The sequence below is a fragment of the Petaurus breviceps genome, unplaced genomic scaffold (genome assembly GCF_028583685.1).
Source record: "Petaurus breviceps papuanus isolate PSGF00001 unplaced genomic scaffold, PetGlider_PUasm1.0 37, whole genome shotgun sequence".
Taxonomy (NCBI): domain Eukaryota; kingdom Metazoa; phylum Chordata; class Mammalia; order Diprotodontia; family Petauridae; genus Petaurus; species Petaurus breviceps.
In genome coordinates this window covers 51458927-51478729 of record NW_027186296.1, presented here as the reverse complement: position 1 = coordinate 51478729, position 19803 = coordinate 51458927, and the positions used below count along the sequence as shown (strand labels likewise).

General features: G+C 37.3%; 1 protein-coding gene across 16 annotated transcripts in view; it reads left to right on the top strand.

Moving 5' to 3' along the window:
• Positions 1-359: 359 nt before the first annotated feature.
• Positions 360-19803, top strand: part of MEF2A (myocyte enhancer factor 2A) — a 259713-nt gene continuing 240269 nt past the window's right edge. For 7 of the 16 annotated variants that reach the window (XM_069098491.1, XM_069098489.1, XM_069098486.1 and 4 more), the window contains exon 1: positions 1355-1493. Coding sequence is in view for 6 of the 16 variants with exons in the window: in XM_069098480.1 (XP_068954581.1) it covers positions 1434-1493 (60 nt within the window). In the remaining 10 variants the exon portion in view is untranslated. Of the gene's footprint in view, positions 564-888; positions 1494-19803 lie in introns of those variants that run through there. The other 9 variants (XM_069098478.1, XM_069098479.1, XM_069098474.1 and 6 more) reach the window with 8 other exon arrangements.

Genomic DNA, 19803 nt, shown 5'->3' with positions numbered 1-19803 from the left:
TTCCATCGCACTGCTTTCTTCCTAATGGAAAGCTATTCTGTAGAGGCAGGGACATCTTTACCCAGTTTTCCATCCTGGGCTGGAGGGCTTTCTTTTCACATAGGCGGCAAACAGAGCCAGCACAGAATTCTCTTTTCCAGAGGTGACGGCTCATTTCTTTTTTTTCCGCTAGTGTGGCCTTTGTGGGGCACGGATTTCCATTAGGTTAGTTTAGCCCATCGAACCCGCGGTCAAGCACGTACTGCGATTACAGGTGCTGAGCGAATAACAATAAAGGAGCGCCTGGGAAGTGCTGCGAGATCCAGAGGGAGATACAAAAAGTGTGCCGGCGGGCTGGGGTGGCGGCTGGCGAGGCGGGGCCGGGGGTGGGGCTGCAGGGAGGGAAAGGCCGGGAGAGAAGCGTGGCTGGACTGGCCCAAGGCGACGGGGTGGGAGACGGAGCCTCAAGAACAAGGGCAGGAGGAAGGAAAAAGGAGACATCGGCAAGTGCCCCGAAGGGCACGGCGAGCTACTCGCGCCATAGGCAGGACCCAGCGCGCGACTTCCCGACGCATGCGTTCCAGGTCCGTTCCCCCCTCTACCCCCCATCCCCCCCTATCCTGCCTGGCACCCCACCACCTTCGGTCCCGATCTGGGGTCGCTCGGACTGGAGCATCTCCAGCTTCCCCGGGGAGCCCCGCCCTCCCTTGGCCTTTATTGGCTGATGGTTCCGCTTGCGCGCAGTGATTTGAGATTTTTTTTTTTTGTCCCTGGTGCTGCCGGTTTTGCTCAGGGTGCTTTGGTCCGAGACTAAGGGGGTGGGAGCAGCTGAGGGCGGAGGCAGGGGGAAATGGGGAGGGGGGGGAGGGTGCGTCTCTAAAGGTTCGCAAAGGCTGTCTGTGGGCCCCACCCCTGGAGGCGTCCGAATCAGCATCAAGTGACCAATATCCCTTCCAGGGGAACACCGTCCTTCAGAGGAAAGCCAACCTCCAGACCATCTCCCGGCGCCAAACTGCCGTCATCTCCTTCCTGTGCGGGGTGATCCGTCCCTTCACTCACCCGGAAAAATATAGTCCGTGCCTCACGTCCCAGTGGAATACTCCTTGGTTCTAAAGCCACGGACTAGCCCTCTGTCTAACTTCATTGTCATCTTCTTCACCACCGGCCCCGCTAGGTTCGAACGCAAGGGAGATAGAGCCGCGAAAAGGAGGCTTATCCACTGGGGGGCGAGAGGGAAGGGAAAAGAGAGGAAAAGAAGGCGTAGGGACACTGAGGTAGAAAAATCACACGGCGCACGCGCGAGGCGAGAAGAAGAAGTTCCGGTCTGGCTGAGGCCCTGTCTCCTAAAAATAGCCTCCGTGTTGGGATTCATCCGCTGATGTCCCAGTGAGTCCCAGGCTGAAGGAGGAGGAGGCTTCGGGCAGTACTGTGTATGTGTGTGAGTGCGTGTGTGTATGTGTGTGTGTGTGTTAGTGCGTCTGTATGTGTGCAGGCTAGCCCCGCGGGGGAATACGGTGAGTTTTGACCTGGCTCGGATCCAGACTGTGTAACGGAGTGGAAGGGGGAAAGGGGTTAGGGGACGGGCGTCTCTGTGTCGGTGAAGTGGCCGGGGTAGGAGGCTGGGTGTGGGTTTATTGGGGTCGGGGGAGGGGGGTGGCGGGCCGTGTGATAAAGCGTCCTCAGGAGACTGTGGGCTTCACTGGAGGGAGTGGATCTGGGACCGCTGGGCATAGACTGGGCTGACATGGATTGACCAGATGGGGAGGGGGTCGGTTGGCTGCGGGGTCACGCTAATGAGAGATCTGTGGGAGCGGGGGGGGGTGCGGGTACGGCGGTGTCACTACGCCTTCTTTGCCTTGCCATTCCCTTCCCTGTCGGGGGGGGGTGGGGTAGGCTGCGGGTTCAGGCTAATGAGGGATGGGGGGGGGGGGGGGGGGGGCCGGTTTGGAGGTGTTAGGGATGAAGAGGAGCGCCAGGGTTCACTGTCTCGGAGGTGAGGGTCGTCGGGAGGAGGAGGAGGTACCCTGCCTGGGGAGGTGGGGTAGGAGGTGAGTGGTGTCACGGTGCTGGGAGGCTTGGAGAAGCGTGATATACTATTAGTAAAAGGTGTAGAAGGTTTTTTTTTGTTTGTGTGCTTTTTGGGACTCTTATTTGGGGGGTGAAGTTAGGGTGTTTGTTTATATATAGGGGAGGCGGAATCCCTGAAATAAAGGGATGGTCACTTTTGGCCATGTTATTGGGAAGAATAATGAAAAATTTCTGATGGTCGCGTTGTGTCGGTGCCTCCACCTATTTTGAGGGTGGGGGATTGTTGGGAGGCAGTAGAGTATCATTCCTGCTTTTGAAAGTTACTTTGCAAAATTCTCAGAGGCTGGGGTGGCTGAGGATTTTAGAGGATGCCTTTGTCTTAATTGGGCCACTGGAAGTTCCTGCTACTTCTGACACTGTCACTATGGCTAGGGAACGCTTTGGATATGTTGATCTGTAGTTTCTTGATAATGTTTCTCTTAATTGGATCTCCCAAGGTTTTCTTCCTTTATGAAAATGGCTGATTTCGATTTATAGGTTAGTCATGTTACTTTTTGGATTAGGAAGTTTGTGTCTTTGTGGGAAGGGGAAATAGAATAGGACAGCATGTATACAGTGAGACGTTGTAAGTAATCTTTAAAATACCCTGTGGCAATAAGCAGTCAATAAATGTAAGGTAGGAGAAATGTCTGAGGATGGGGGAAAGAAGGAGAAATGTAGTGGGAGACACCTGCTAATGTGAAACAATACTGTGTTAACTGAGAGAGTTTATTAATAAAGGAATAGTCTTGGAAGGAGGCTGCTTTCTCTATTCTGTGGTTCAGTAAATCTCTGTCCTGTGGATATATTATGAATTATAGAAGCTTTTTTTATTCGTATCATATCTCTGAATGTAGGACTAGAGGTGGTATTTCAACAGCAATTAAGATGGTTAGCTTTTTCAAAATTAAGCAACTGTACATCCAACAAGATCTAGTAGTGACAAATTGAGAGATTGTTGTTGAAGTGGAAAGTCCAGAGGTTTAACTTGAGTTTTCTCCTGTTGTATAGTAGTGACTGATAGGCTTGCAAAAGATTCTAGGTATTTACCTTTATAGTAGGATAAGGAAATGACACATTAGTACCAAATAAGAATTACAGATATATTAGAAATAGGACCTGCTGTTCTATATTATCTTTTTTACATTTTCTGTGTAAAGACTCTAAAACTTTTAGATTTTTATCAGTGATTTAAAACATTTTTGTATCATTTATTACTGTAGCTGGAAAGTTTTCTGACTCTGCTTAGGTATGTATACCTTTCATGATGATATCTATTTTCTCCTAAAGAATTCAGTTCTCTTGTTTTGTCATCTTAAGTGCTTAGGATTGTCAGTTTTAAAATCTGTGTTCATCATGACAGGTACGTGAACAATCTGTAGGAAAAAGTAACAGCATTTTTTGAAGACATACAAAATGCCATTTATCTTAATCAGAATTTAATTTGGGACAAGGAAGGTTAAAATAGCTATGAGAATACCATATTTTAAGAGACAGCTATCTTTACTCTTTCTAGAGGTGACAGTTTTGCTTTCAACATTGTGACAAATGGAATACATGTTCATAGCATCATAGTTCTAAGATTAGAATTGGTTTTATATATTACTGTACTCATAATAAACTTAAAACACTGCATTTTTTATTGGATATGGTAAAACAAGTAGTACTTTTGCAAATGGTTGTAATAATGATTAAGAGACCCTCATTGCATAAACTGATGATTTAAAAATATATCAATTTGCTTAAACTTTAGGTTAACTTGATGTTTTATACAAGATACATGTGCTTTAGGAATTGTAGATACTGCTATTTATTTGCAATCACTAAGTTTTTTGTTGGTAAAAGTTATGATAAAAGTACATTTTAAAAGATTTGTGGTTTTTCTTTTGCTTTTATTTTCATATTATATCTATGTTTAACTGTTAGGATTTTATTCATAATGCTGAGGAAAGTTTAAATCACCTCTTACTAAAGTACGGCATAAAATTAAATTATGAAGCTGAACAATAGTGCCACAGGGCTTAGGAGTTGTACTTTGAACAACAACATGCTGAGAAAAGTAGTATGGGTTGCATTTAAATTATAATTGTCTTTTGACCCCATAGAGGTTTTGTAAACTAATTTGTTTATGTTGGTGGAGGTCAAGGTATAGAAGTCATACTTAAGGGAAGTTCAGGTGCTTTTTAATGTTTAATTTTTTTTCCAAGCAATTTCTTTTTTTTTTCCACAAGATACCGAATTACTACTCTGAAGGATAAAAATGTATTGTCATGTAATGATGCCCTCCACAGTAAAGAGCATCTGTTAAATACTTATTGAGGAAGGTAGTGTACTAGGTGCTAAAACTATCCTCATAGATATCATTGCTTCAGAGATGTAAAATAACAGTTCCCACTCAGAGCAACCTACAGTTTAATTGGGTAGAAAAAAACAACAACAGTACAATGTGATATAAGTAGAAGAGTTTCAGACAAAATGTCAGAAAATTTAAGGAGGAAAATTAAAATTTTCAGTTGTGAGAAGAGAAGAATCAAAGACTTCTACAGCGAAGGTAGTACTGAAACTAGTACCATGAAAAAGGGAATTCAGTAAGTGTAAATGTGGACACTGCAAAGTACCTTGTGAATGAGTTCTTATTAGTATTGTGTGGAATTAAGGAATTGTAGCATGAGAGTACATGGAGGTAGAAAGATGGTAAGGCAAGATAGGAAAAAAATTGTAGTAGAGTTGAAATGTAGCCTGTATGAAAGGGAATTGTGTGAAGTAATGCTGTAAAGGGAGATTGGAGATTTTTCTAATCAGGCCTCAAATACCAGGCTAAAGTAGTTTGCCTTTTGTCCTATAGGAATTGGGAAACCACTTAATATTTTTGAGCTCGAGAATGATGTGGTTGGATTTGCGCATTATGTGAATGATGAACTGGTGTCCTGGTGAGATTGGAGGTAAAGAAAACAGGATGAGATTGCTTAAAGGGCTTGAATTAGATTGGTGGCAATGTGAATAAAAAGTAAACAATAAATTTGAATGGGATTTTGGAGATATAATTGACTGGATTTGATAAATTACTGGATATTTGGAGGGTGGTGATGGAGAAGTTAGAGTCAAAGATGAGTTGAAGCTTTCGAGTTCAGGTTACTTGGAGGATGGAGAGATCCACAAATAAGGAAATGGGAAGAACGGAAAAAAGACTGCAACTTTTGAATATGGTGAGTTTGTGGTATCTATTGAAAATCAAGGTAGAAATATTCATCAGGCATTTGAAAATGTAGAACTGGGTAGATTTAGAAGAAATCTGTATGAGGTATTTAAAACTGTGGGAATGGATGATTGCCATATACCTTCAATAGAAACATTGATATTTTCTCCAGCAAAGTAGTTTTCCAGTTCTTAAGTTTCTCCAGTTCCATAATTTATTTCTTTACTCTACCTCAGACACACCTATGGATGTAACATCAAACCTTTTGATTGCCTGTCACATCATTTACAAGTGCTCCACTTCTGTGATCAAGAATTTTTTAATTTCCCTGTCCAACTATACATTCCTGTATAGATGGAATCATCTTTTCCTGTATGCCTCACTCTGGCTAAACCTATTCATCATTGTCACAGTGATCTCTAGTCCATTTACACAGATTTCATCCCTAATTTGGCTTAATTTTCTTCCCTTCTGACAGAGATACTATAGTTATCTAATATATGATTATACTTATCTATCAACATTCATTGTCCTCAACTCTTGAATTTCTTATTCCCTATTGTCCTATTCCTTGCTGAATCTCAACCTTGTATTACTTCCACCATTTACTTTATTTTCTCTACTCTTTATATGCTACTGTATGGTGCTAGAGGAAGTCCTCCAATTGATATATCTAATATCACAACAAATTAATATATTTAATATTAACTGGGTCCTCATTACAACAAGGCAATCCTTTTAGTATCCTTCTAATTAATTTTTTTATCATATTTTCCAAAACATCTTTTCCAAAACTTCTCTTCAAGTCTCCCATCTTTCTACCTTAATAGCAGAATACCTCAGAAGCTTCCCTCTTCTCTTTTTTTTCTACAACTCAAAACCCCCTTACCTCATTCTTCATTCTCTCAGTTCTTTTACTATAGTTTCTGATGAAGTGGCCCTTCTTTTACTCACCAAGGCCAACTTTCCTACTTGTGTTCTTGATCCCATCCCCTATTATTTCCTCTAATAGATTTCTTTCTGGATCATTTTTTTTCTCTTTCATCTTCAGTATCTTCTTATCTATTGGCTCTTCTTGCTTCATATACATTGATCTTTCCCTGTCCTTAAAAAAAAAATCTTTGCTGATTCTACCATTCATTGAAGCTGTTCTTTTATATCTCTCCTCTTTTTCACAACTAAAGTAGAAAAAAACCAAACATTTACACCTGTTGCTCTATTTCCTTTCTTCTCACTTCGTAACACTCTGTAATCTGGCTTCTGACCTCATCATTCAACTGAAACTGATGTCTCCAAAGTTACCAGTGATCTCTTAATTGCCAACATTTGACCTGATTAACTACTCTTTTTTTCTAGGATACCTTCTCTTCTCTGTTTTCATAATGCTGCCCTATTTTGGTTCTCCTTTTATCTAGCACCTTACCCAGTACATCACAGGTGCTTATTAATAAGAGCTGTTCATTCTTAGCGTACTTCCCTGGGTCATTTATTCCTGCTCAATAATTGTGGGTTTACCCACAATTGGGTGGGTGCTCTCTCCAAGGTCTTTTTCTCTATGGCCTCTTTTTTTGGTGCCCTCATCAGCTTCTCTGTACTCAATTATTATATCTGTGCAGATCTCTCTATATGCTAAGCCTTAGATTTTTTCTTGAGTTCCAGTTTCACTTCACCAACTGCCTATGGGATATTTCAGATTGCTTTATGCTATAGGTGCATCAAACTCAACATAACTAAAATAGAACACAATATTTTCCCCCATGCACACCCTTGCAAACTTCCCTGTTTCTGTTTAGGACGCCACTATCCTTCCAGGTACCTGTGTTTACAGACTGTGAATGACCCTTGATTCCTCATTCTCAGCCAGGCAGTTTCCAAATCTTATTAATTCTACCTTTAAATTTTTTGCATCTGTTCACTTCTTTCTGTTTATATGCCTACTACCCTAGTTAAGTTCTTATCAGTAGCCTCCTAATTGATTCCCTGCTTCAGTCTATCCTCTCTGCACATCTGCAAAATTATATTTGTATGGTACACTTTTAGCTGCCCTCAGTGACCCCAGTGGCTCTTTGTTGCCTCTAGGATCCAATACAAACTCTTTTGTTTTGCATTTAAAGTCCTTGAAACCCTGATTCCAAATTACCTTTCCAGGCTTGTTATACGTTAATTACCTCCACGGCCAATGTGATTTGGCCAAATTGGCCTTTTTGCTGTTCCTCACATCGGATATTAAAAAAAAGTATGTATGTATGTATATGTACATATGCATGTATGTACATATGTACATACATATATACATCTACAGATTTTATTTCCCCCAATTACATGCTAAAACAATTTTTAAACTTTTTTTTAAAGTTTTGAGTCCCAAATTCTATCCTTTCCTCCCTTTCTTCTCTCTTCCCTCCCTGAGATGGTAAGCAGATATAGGTTATGCATGTGCAGTTATGTGAAACATTTCCATATTAGTAATTTTGTACAAGAAGACTTGAATAAAAGAAAAAGAATGACAGAGAAAAAGTGAAAAATAGCTTTCATCCATCTATATTCAAACAATATCAGTTCTTTCTCTGGAAGCAATAGTATGCTTCATCATTAGTCCTTTGGGATTGTTGTGTTGCTCAGAATAACTGAGTTATTCACAGTTCTTCATCAAACAGTTTTGCTGTTATTGTGTACAATATTATGGCTCCGTTCACTATGCATCAGTTCATGTAAATCTTTCCAGGTTTTTCTGTAATCATCCTGCTTGTCTTTTCTTAAAGCACAATAAAATTCTATTACAATCATATACCATGGCTTCTTCCGGGCATCTGTTTGATTTCCAATTCTTAGTCACCATAAAAGGATCTGCTATAAATATTTTTGTATGAATAAGTTCCTTTCCCTTTTCTAAAAAATGTCTTTGGGATATAGATCTAACAGGGGCATTGCTGGGCAAAGGGTATGCACAACTTTATAACCTTTTGAGCATAGTTCCAAATTGCTTTCACAGGGAACATTTTACCACCTTTCTCTTTGCATTTGCACAGGCTGTTCCTCATCCTTGGAATGCACTCCCTGCTTACTTTTGCCGTTTATTTATCAAAACAAGTTTTTGTCGGTATCTGTTTGTGTATTACCTACATTTTCCAGTGTATCTCATCCCTTCCTAGAGAGCCATTCCTTATAATAAGAGCAAAAAAAAGAGAAACCTAGTTGAGCAAAACTAATCAATAATCAACCAACCATGTCTATTCTATCCAGTGTTCCACACTCATTATTAGTTACATGCTTTCAAATTAAATTAAATCTTTTGGTATATCTAAGATAATTTTTTAAAAGTCATTTCTTTTTTTGAACTATATTCCTAGTAGTGGGATCTGTGTGTCAAAGGTTAAGAACATTTCAATAACTTTTTTTTAAGCATACTTAGAAATCATTTCAGGAATAGTTGAACTAAATCAGTTTCACTGGACAGCGTACTACTGAGTTCATATTTTTACAAACCCACTACAAATTAAGTATTCCATCTTTTCCAGTTGGCTAGGTGTGAGGTAAAACTTCAGTGATTTGATTTACATTTCTTATTAATGGAGATTCATTGTCAGTCACCTAGGTTTATTAAGCACTTACTATGTGCCTGGGGTTACAAAGAAAAGCAAGGGAGAGCCCCCTTTTCTCAAGGAGCTCACAGTCTAATGCAGGAGACAACCTGTAAACAGCTATGCATGAAAAACACAAAAACAGGATCTCGTAGCACATGGTGGGGGAGTACAGTATATGAAGACTGGAAAAGTATGAAGAGGGAAGATTATGAGGGGCTCTGATAGCCAAACATATGTTGTGGTAAAATCAACAGGCCTTGGCAACAGATTGGTTATGGGGGTATGAGAGTGAGGGATTGAGGATGACACCTAGATTGTGAACCTGGGTACTGGGAGAAGGTGGTACCTTTGATGGTAACAGGGAAGTTTGGAAGGGGTGAAGTTTGTGGGGCTTTTTTGAGGAGATAATGAGTTTAATTTTGGACATGTTGAGTTTACAGTGTCTATGAGACATCCAGTTGGAGATATCCTCATTTGTGAGACTGGAGATCAGCAGAGTGGTTATTGCTGGAAAAGTAGATTTAAGAATCATGAGCATAGAGATGACAATTTGATTCTTTGGGAGTTGATATCACCAAGTAAAATAAAGTAGAAGAAGAAGAGACGAGGGTCCAGGACAAGAACTCTGTGAGACACCTATGGTTAATAGGTATGACTTGGAGCAAGAGCCAGCAAAGAACACTGAGAAGTGGTCAGACAGGAGAACCAGGAGAAGGCAGTTATGAAAATCTAGAGGAAAAAGAGTATTAAAAAGGAGGTAATTAACAGTGTTAAAGGCTTCAGAGAGGTCAAGGAAGGATGAGATTTGAGAAAAGGCCATTAGATTTGGCAATTAAAAGATCATTAATAACTTTGGAGGGAGCAGTTTAGGTTGAATGATGAGGTTGGAAGTCAGACTGAAAAGAGTGAGAGGAAAGGAAGTGGAGGCCTGGATTGTACACTCCCTTTGCTGGAAGTGAGCCACAAAAGAAAGAAAAGAGGTGTGGAATGCTAGCAAGTTAGTGTTTTTTGAGGATGGAGAGAGAGGGCATGAGCATTTTGGTAGGATAAAGAATAGAGTGAATTCTGATGGCCTCAATTTTTAGTTGTTGATATTTGGTAATTCTCTTTTTGAGAACTGTGCATATCTTTTGACGCTTTTCCACTGTGTCTTTTGGTCTTGAAGAAGATGTGTTGTATAGTGGGTATAGCATAGTGCTTGACATAGAGTCAGGAAGACCTGAATCTGAATCCTGTCTCAGATACTTACAATCTATGTGATCCTAGCTAAGTCACCTAGGATCTGTGCCTCAGTTTACTCATCTATAAAATGAAATAATAGTATCTAATTTACAGAGTAGTTTTAACACTCAAGACAACATGTGAAATATATGTGAAAGCACTTAGCAAATCTTAAAATGTATGTAAATGTTAGCTATTATTATTCTTACATTTATGTTGCTTCTCAAATTATCGGCTATCAGACCATTATCAGAGATATGTGACATAAAGTTTTTTTCCCCAATCTCTTCACTTATGCTAGTTTCATTGTTTACCTTCCCATTTAGAATCCCAAGTTTCCTTTAGAGCTCAGTTTTAAGTGCTACCTCCTATGTTGGACCTTTCATTATTCTGATTCCATCCTGTTTTCTTCAGTAGATTACCCCCTCTCTCAATCCTACTTCTTTTAAATCTCTCTCTTCTGCCTACAAACATGCTCATATCTCCCTATTCCCAAAAAACTCATTTGATTCATCTCTGCTAGCTAGCATTCCACTCTTTTTTCTCTCTTTTGTGGCTATCCTCTTTGAGAAGGGAATCTATCATAGATGCCTCCACTTCCTTTCTTCTCATGTTCTTCCTTAAGTCTCTGCAATTTGGCTTTCAACCTAAACTGCTCTCTCCAAAGTTACTAATGATCTCTTAATTGACAAATCTAATGGCCTTTTCTCAATGCTTATCCTTCTTGACCTTTCTGCACCATCCTCTCTTTTCCCCCGACCCCTAGATGGCATGTAATTTGATATAGGCTCTACATATACATTCATATTAAACACATTTTCACGTTAGTCATATTGTAAAGAAGAATTAGAATCAATGGGAGGAACCATAAGAAAGAAGAAACGAAAAAAAGAGCAAATAGTATGCTTCGATCTGCATTTAGACTCCATAGTTCTTTTTTTGGATGTGCATGGCATTTTTTTGCATTGTGTCTTTTGGAGTTGTCTTAGATCCTTGCATTGCTAAGAAGAGGTAAGTCTATCAGTTAACCATCTCACAGTGTTAACTGTTACTGTGTATAATGTTCTAGTTCTGCTCACTTTACTCAGCATCAGTTCATGTAAGTCTTTCCGGGTTTTTCTGTAATCTGCCTGCTCATCATTTCTTATGGAACAATAGTATTCCATTACACTTACATACCACAACTTACTCAGCCATTCCTAGTTGATGGGCATCCCCTCAGTTTCCAATTCTTGGCCACCACAAAAAGAGCTGCTATAAATACTTTTGTACATCCTTTCCCCATTTTTATGATCTCTTTGGGTTCTAGACCTAGAAATGGTGTTGCTGGATCAAAGGGTATGCACAGTTTTATTGCCATTTGGGCATATCCAACTGCCTTTTTTTAAAGTAAAAGTTTTAAATTGATATTTTGTTTTTTATATCACCATAGTTTTCCCAGTATCCCTCTTTCTTCTCACAGAGAGCCATCCCATGTAAAAAATAGTATTTTTTAAAGATAAAAAAAAGAAAAAGAGAAGGAAAAAATTCAGCATAACTTATCATTGCCTTGAGAAAGTCTGAAAATATGTTTGGTGTGCAACACTTGTGAACCTCTTACCTCTGCAAAAGGGTGTTTTGGTAGTGTTTTCTCATATCTCTTCTTTTGATCCATGCTTAATTTCTCTATAATTTTGCAGCATTCATGTATTATTTGTGTGTGTATGTGTATTTAGGTATGTATATACATCAGTGTATGATTGTTCTTTCCATTTACATTTATAGCTGCATATAATGTTTTCTTGGTTCTGTTTACTTCACTCAGCTCATATAGATTTTTCCATGCTTCTCTGTATGCATCATTTCTTACATCACAATAATGTTCCATTGAATTCATGGACCATAGCTTGTTTGCCATTTTCTAGTCTATGGGCAACTACCCTGTTGCCAGTTCTTTGCTATCACAAAGAGTGCTACTACAAATATTTTGGTGTATTTTGGCTTTCTTCTTAAGGGGAATTGGGCTAGCAGTGGAATTTCTGGGTCAAAGTTTACCTGCATTTTAGTCACTTTTATTTTTTGCACCATTCCAAATTGCTTTCTAAAATGATTATACTGATTTGTAGCCCCATCAATAATGCACCAATTGACGATCTTCTTACAGCCCCTTCTACAGTGACTGTTGATATCTTTTGTCACCTTTACCAATTTGTATTGTGTGAGGTAAAACCTCAAGGTTGGTTTGGTTTGTATTTTTCTTATTATTAGTGATTTAGAGTAGCCTTTTATGTGATTGTGAATTATTTGCAATTCTTTTAAGAACTTTGTTCATATCCTTTGACCATTTACCTATTTGGAAATGGCTTATGGGTGTGTGTGTATGTGTGTGTGTATATGTATCTTTTTTTCCTGTTAATTGTTTATATATCTTGGATACCAGAATCTCATAAAAGAAATTTAATCTAGAGATTTTTTTCTCATTTGACTTCTTCCATTCTTATCCTAAGTATGTCGAGTTTTATCTGTGCAGAAGCTTTTCAATTTCGTGTAATCAAAGTCATCTATTTCATCTTTTGTAATTATTTCTATCCTTTATTTGGTTAAGAATACATCTCCTTCCTGTAGCTGTGAGAGGTCTTTGATTGCTTCTTGTAATCCTATATATTTGATTTATGCAGTTGGAATAGCATTCTTCTAAAAAGAGGCTCGTAGCTTTCACCAGCCTACCAAAAGTAGTCTGCACAAAAATGGTTAAGAACCCATGGATTATTAGATCATTAAGGTAATAGGATCATAGTTTTGGAGCTGGAAGTGACTTTAGAGACCACTGAATTCAACCCTATTCATTTTATAGATGAGGAAACTGAGGGAGTAGAGTGACCTGCTTAAGGTCATGAAGCTAGTAAATGTCTAAGGTGAAATTTGAACTGAGATCTTCCAACTCCTAAGTCCCTTCCCAGTCTAAATCCTATGATTTCAGAAATCTTGTCAAGTTCTAAGATTTTACATTTAGAACCAGGTCACCCTCCTTAAGACCCTAATGAAAGGGCTTGGATTCTTATGCACATTATCCAGGATTGACATCTTCCTTTCTCCATTCGTCTGGCAACTGGATTTTTTTGAGCCTTGCTTGGGAAGTATTTAATTTTTATTGCTAGCAATCTACTTTGCTTCTTTTCATATAAGGAATCTATTACCCTTCCTAAAGTTCATGTAAAGACCCCTGGAGCACCCTCCCCCCCCAAAAAAAAAACCTAATCAAAACTAAAAACAAACCAACCCTCCAGACTAGGGGTGGGGAGCTTGTAGCTGTGCTGAAACAGTAAAAAAAAAAAATAGGGAAAATTCAGCTATTTTCCAGTTGAGCTCTGAATTATTTAATTTTACTTTGACTCATGTTATATACCTCCTTTGTATTATTGCGTGGTAATTCATAAACCATGTAGTAGACATTTAAAAAGTTGTGATATCCGTAATTCTTAAAGTGATGATCTAAGTTCTTAAAATGAATAATTATGTAAGAAAAGTAAAAAAAAAATTCTAAAGTTTGAGTATCCTAATATAGGGATACTTGAACTTAGTGGTATTTGAGAAAATGTTCTGTAGTACTAAATTTATTGTCCGATTGCATATAAAATGTTTAGTTAGTTATTTTCTATGGCAGTTTTTGACTGTTAACTATTTACATTAAAAAATAATGAAAATCCTATTTGTATAGAAAATAATTCTTAAATGAAAGCATTTTTACTAATTCATGAATAAAATATTTCTTTTAGCGATTAACTATGAAAGTTGCAGCCAATATGCAGAATTTAGGGTGGCATTTGGAATCCTGAAACAATACCTACTAGGAATAAATGGAATTTTAAAATTTCTGAAGTTAGCTTATGAGTTTAATTTTGCTTCAGGTATGAAACAGTGACTTTTAGTTCAGTAGCCGATAACAATTATAAAGGTAGAGACAGAAATCTTGGGTATTCTGTGTAGTATTTGTTGACACACATGATCAATACACTTTTTACAAACTATTTTCTTTTGGTTATTTAATTGGATTTTATTGTTGTGATGTAATCTGAATCATGGATGTAATGAAAGTTCATATTATTAGTATGTTAGTCATAGAGATTTATTAGTGAGAAAATGTGTGACAGGTGGTTAAATTAGACATTGGAAGGTTGACTGTATAATTGTGAGCCTGTCATTTCTAGTAGGAATAAAACTATTACTTTGACATTACAGTAGAACCAAAGGAAATGATTCTTGTTGAGAGACAAAAGACATGCTTTTGATCTTAATAATTGACAAAATCACTTAACATCTTAGGGCTTCAGTATCCTTATCTGTAAAATGAGTGGTGTTGGGCTTCATTATATCTCAAGGTCCTTTCTACTTAAGAAAATCTGTGAAATAATATGTATTTAGAATGTCTTTTACCTATGAATGAATGCTAACTAATGCCATTCTAAGGAGAGAGAGGGGGTGCCTTGAACCCTGGAGAGTAGAAAACATTTTGTGAAATCCTGAATCCTTTTTCCTAGCTGTTAAGTGGCTATGGAATTTGGGAGAATGATTTCCATTTCTCCCCCTCTCTCCCCCCCTCTCCCCTCAAACCAGTGACTGTAGTTGGAAAATGGAGTAGGTAAACTTCTTAAACTTCAATTGAAATGTGTTTTCTTAATAAGTGTTAGATCTTGTGATTAGGTTCCTTAGGCTAGCCTACAATGGTATGTTTAACTCAAAACTCAATATGAAGTACAGCACTAATTGATTTTGGGGACCATGGACTTTTGTGAATTAGCCTGGAGACTGAACTATTCTGTTACCATTGTTTCTATAGGAAAATGAATTTTAAGATTAAAAAAAAAAAGCTCACTTAAAATGAACTTTTGGAACCCAACTCTTTGTAAATTGCCAAATGTCAGCATTTTGGTGAAATTTGTAATTTATAATTCATTTGATGTATGAATGGGGCATTGATGGCATTTAGGAGTTTGGCCAAATAGTCAGTTACATTATAATGAAATGAAAAGAAGGGGTGGATTTAGAGTCAGTTGACTTGGATTCAAATCCTGACTTTGCCTTGAATACCTCTTTAGACTTGGGCCAGTCACTTCTTTGGGTTTTAGTTTTTCTGTCTGTAATGAGGAGGTTGAGCTAGAAGATCTCTTAAGATTCCAGCTATAATTCTGTGGGATTATGAAGAAGTTGAAACTGAACACCTTTTCTTCAATATTCATTATGCAAACACAACTTTGTGTCTGGAGGAACAAGGTTAAACATGGAATTAAGCTTCTTATGCAAACTTTGTTTTTGAATTTCCTAAAATGTGAAGTTTACTATTAGCTGAAGTTTTTTAATTTCTTGTAAGGTGATATCACTTGTACATAAAACTGTTTAGGAAAAGGCTTTTTTTTTCTTTTAGAAATGTGAAAAATGTGTAAACATACTGTTTCTGTCTGTGATTTGACTGTGTTAATTTCAACAACCATTTATTGAATATTTACATTTGAGAGGAAATGTGCAGGGCTAGATAAGGATGTCAAAGACCTGAGTTCAAATTCTAATATATCTTGGCTTCATCTTGCAAAGACATTTAACTTCTCTGACTTCTGGGCAGTCTAAGAATCCCAGTTACCGAACAATTGGTAGTCTTATAATTAGTTTATTTATTTATTTAGAATCTCTTATTAATTAATTATATAATTAGTAGGGATAGAATCTCTCTATCTATAAGATCACAGATCATATTAAAAAACACGCAGGACATAGTGCTGGCCACCCTGATAGTAGCTTAGATTTTTGTAGTACTTTAAGGTTTGTAGAATGCTTTACGTATATTTATATTGCAGTCGAAGTCTTATGAAGTAGGTGTTACCATTATTCACATTTCAGACCTGAGGCAATTTAGTGTGAGAGGTTAAAACATACCCAATGTCTACACAGCTAAGTGAGATGGAATTTAGATATTCCCATCTTCAAGTCCATTCTTTTAAGTGTCCTCTCTCTAGCTAGATTATTAAATCCTTGAAGGTAAAGACTTATGCTTCTTAGGTATTGAGTGTGGTGCTTTGAATACAGTAAATGTGTAATAAATATTTGTAATATGTACTTCTGGAAAAGGGTCCAAGTTATGTTTTTAGTCCTGTGTTTTCTTATATATAGGATCTGATGCTTGTACACGATTTAAAGTCTCTAAAAAATAAAGCAGTATTGGAAAAAAGCTACTTTTAAAATCAAAGCCTTATATAACATTTAAATATTTAATTAAAATACATCAAAATGTTCATGTTTTGACATTTCCTGATGTTAATCTTTGATATCAGGTATGTTGGTTCTGACCTCTCTGGGCTTTTGTCCTCTTCTTTTATAATTAGGATGTTACACTAGGTGACCTTGAAGAACACTTCTAACTCTCTGACTCAGTGATTTTTACCAGTGATTTTAGAAAATTTTGTGTAAAAACATCATAAAGTATGTCCAAAAAAACCCCCCAAACAAACAACACTGTATTAGGGAGATGAGATCTTGAGATCTAGTAGTCACATCTTAACCACTGGGTAACACTGGACAGTTTCTTTAACTTCCTTGGGCTTTAGTTTCTTTTGTAAAATGGATATACCTTCCACAGGAAATGGTGTAGACCAGAAAATGAGGTTTTGTTATGCCAAATATTATAGAATATAAATGAAAAGTTTGAAATAAGACAGCAAGACTATTGGCTTAATTTGAAAAATGCATTTCCCAGGTTGGGGAGGAGGATGTGAGAGAAATAAGGCTACTCTTAACAGTTAAAAAAAGTTAATCTTTAATAGAGCATTGAAGTTTTGTTACTATGTTAAAAGGAACTAGGGGCAGGTAGGTGACACTAGGTGAATAAAGCATGGTCCCAAAATAAGGAGGACCTGAATTCAGATCCGACCTTAGACACTTGACACACTTACTAGCTGTGTGACCTTGGGCAAGTCACTTAACCCCAATTGCCTTGCCTTCCCTCATTCAAAAATAAAATAAAAGCAACTAGAACTATAATCCAACACCTAGAAGGTTATATTAACTATATGCTAGATAGTTTGTTTTTAATAGTTCCATACCCATAGAGTGAACAAAATATCATTCTGTTACATTCTTTAAACATCAGCCAGTTTAAAACATACTTATGTTAATTTTTTCTAAAGCAATTACTAGGTATGCCTTTCAGTTAGAAGTGAAGAAGCTATGCTTCCCAGTTAAGAAATCTGCCCAGTTTATTTGATTTTTGTATTGTATAATGTTTTAATGAATTTTGTAAAACTTCCTTGCGCACTTTCTTGATATCTTAGGTTTTACTAACTTATTTTTTTAAGGGTAATTGAGCATGTCATAACTCAGACTTTTAAGATGTACTGATCCACTATAATTACAGAATGAACTTAGAGTTGCTTTTCCGTCTAGTGTTGATAGGTTTATGTGGAGCCTTTCATTTTTATTTTCTCACCGGGTCCTTTTTGTGACATGGTACAGGCAGACAAGACAGACCTTGGAGTCATGGGTGACATAGGTTTATGGAACATGTTGAATCTCACAGGTATTATAGGTATTAAGTTACAACTTTGACCTAGTTACTACCATGTCATAACATTTTTGGAGTAAATATATCTATATACATATATCCATAATTCATTATTTAGAACTAAAGATGACTTTTAATGACCTGCTGTATCAATCAGTAGTTACTAAAGTGCCAGCTAAGTGTTAGGTACTGTGATAAGTACTGGGGATTCCCTCCCACTTCCTCAAGACAGTTCTTACCTATAATCTCTTGGAGAAAGACAATACATGAAGGGAAGCTGAAAGTGGAGGGAGGGTATGGAGGATACCTGATGTTGGGCTATGTTGGAAAAGTCAGAAAAGTTCCAAAGTCGTTCAGTCAGGTAGGAAATGAGATGTTATTACAACACATGCTGCCCAAGTAATTTTTAAAAATGTCATTTTTATTTTTCAGTTCCAAATTTTCCTTCTCTTTGTAGTCCCTTCCCTACTTATTGAGTAGGCACAAAATATGGTACTCATACATAACATTTCCACATTAGCCATGCCCTCTCTCCTCTCCCAACCAAAGTAACAAAAATAAGAAAGGGGAAAAAATATGTTTCAGTCTGCACTCTTGAGTTCATCAGTTCTTTATCTGGAGGTGGATATCATTTTATATCATGAGTCCTTTTTGTGGTGGATTATTGTGTTGATCAGAGTTGCTAAGTATTTTACATTTGACTTTGCTATTAATGTGTAGTTTGTTCTCCTGGTTCTTCACTTTGTATCATTAGTTCATCTAAGTCTTCCAACATTTTTCTGAAACCATCACTGTCATCATTTTTTACAATACATTTGTATTCCATCACATTCCTATACCATAACTTGTTCAGCTAATGCCCAGTTTATGGACATCTCTTCAATTTCCTTTGCCTCCACAAAATGTGCTCCTATAAATATTTTTGTACATATGAGTCCTTTTCCCTTTTCTTTGATCTCTTTGGGATATAGACTTGGTGGTAGTATTGCTGGGTCAAAGGGTATTCACAGTTTTATAGCCTTTTGGGCATAGTTCCAAATTGTTTTCCAGAATGGTTGGACTAATTCGTAGCTGAAGTAATTTTCCTTTAGTGAAAACCTGACCTTGTGTTTCTTCAGCTCCAGTGGGTTTCCCATTGCCTTTAGGGTGGAGAAAATTCTGTTTAGTGTTTAAAGCCTTGCACAAGCTATCCCCAGTCCATCTTTCCATCCTCATTGGACAGTGCTCCCCTTCTTACACTGTATGAACCAACCAAATTGGCCTTTTCTTTGTTCCTCACACAATACTCCATCTCCTGTTTCCATCTCTTATACTTCCTTCTGACCTACACCTCTTAGAATCCCTCTCTTCTTTTAAAATGCAGTTCAAATACTGTCTTCCGTCTTGGACTTTCCCTTATCCCAACAACTGTTTCAGTCTTCCCAAACTACCTTGCATTTATCTATTTGCATTTATTGCCCTTATTTTTGTGCTGTATATATTTTTATATGTACTTATCTCTGCCATTAGAATGTAAATAAACACATTTAGACCAGGGATTTTTCGTTTTTTGTGTTTGTATCCCTGGCACTAGCATAGAGCTTGGCACATAGTAATACTAATTACCAATTTAATTTAAATATTTTATTTTATTGGCATGTACATGCTATAGCTCAGTAAATACTTGTTTGATTCCTGGCAAAATTACTGAATTAAAATTTTTTTTAATAAATAGAAATTTTCCTTTTCCCTCTAAATTGCCTCCCTGCTTCCCCCCTTTAGAATGAAAAAAAATTTTTTTTTAAGCAAACATGTATAGTTAATCAAAAACAATTTCCACATTGGCCATGTCAAAAAAAAATATCTCATTCTTCACGTGTCATCATTTATGCCTTTGAAATTGTGGTTAGTCAGTATATTAAGAGTTCCTAATTCTTTAAAAAAAAATCTTCACTATATTGCTTTCCTTGCATAAATTCTTCTCTTGGTTCTGTTCTCTTAGCATCAGATCATACAAGTTTTCTCAAGTTTCTCTGAACCTATCCCCTTCACAGTAGTATTCAATTACATTTATATGTTCATATGAACATATGTTCATGTTTATAATTTTTTATTCATTCCCCAATTTAGGAGTAGTACCTCTGATTCCCTTTCTTTGCCACTTCAAAAGAGTATAAATATTTTTGTGTATCTAGGACTTGTTTTGCTTAGGACTTATTCTTTTCTTGACCTACCCTCTCTCTAATTTC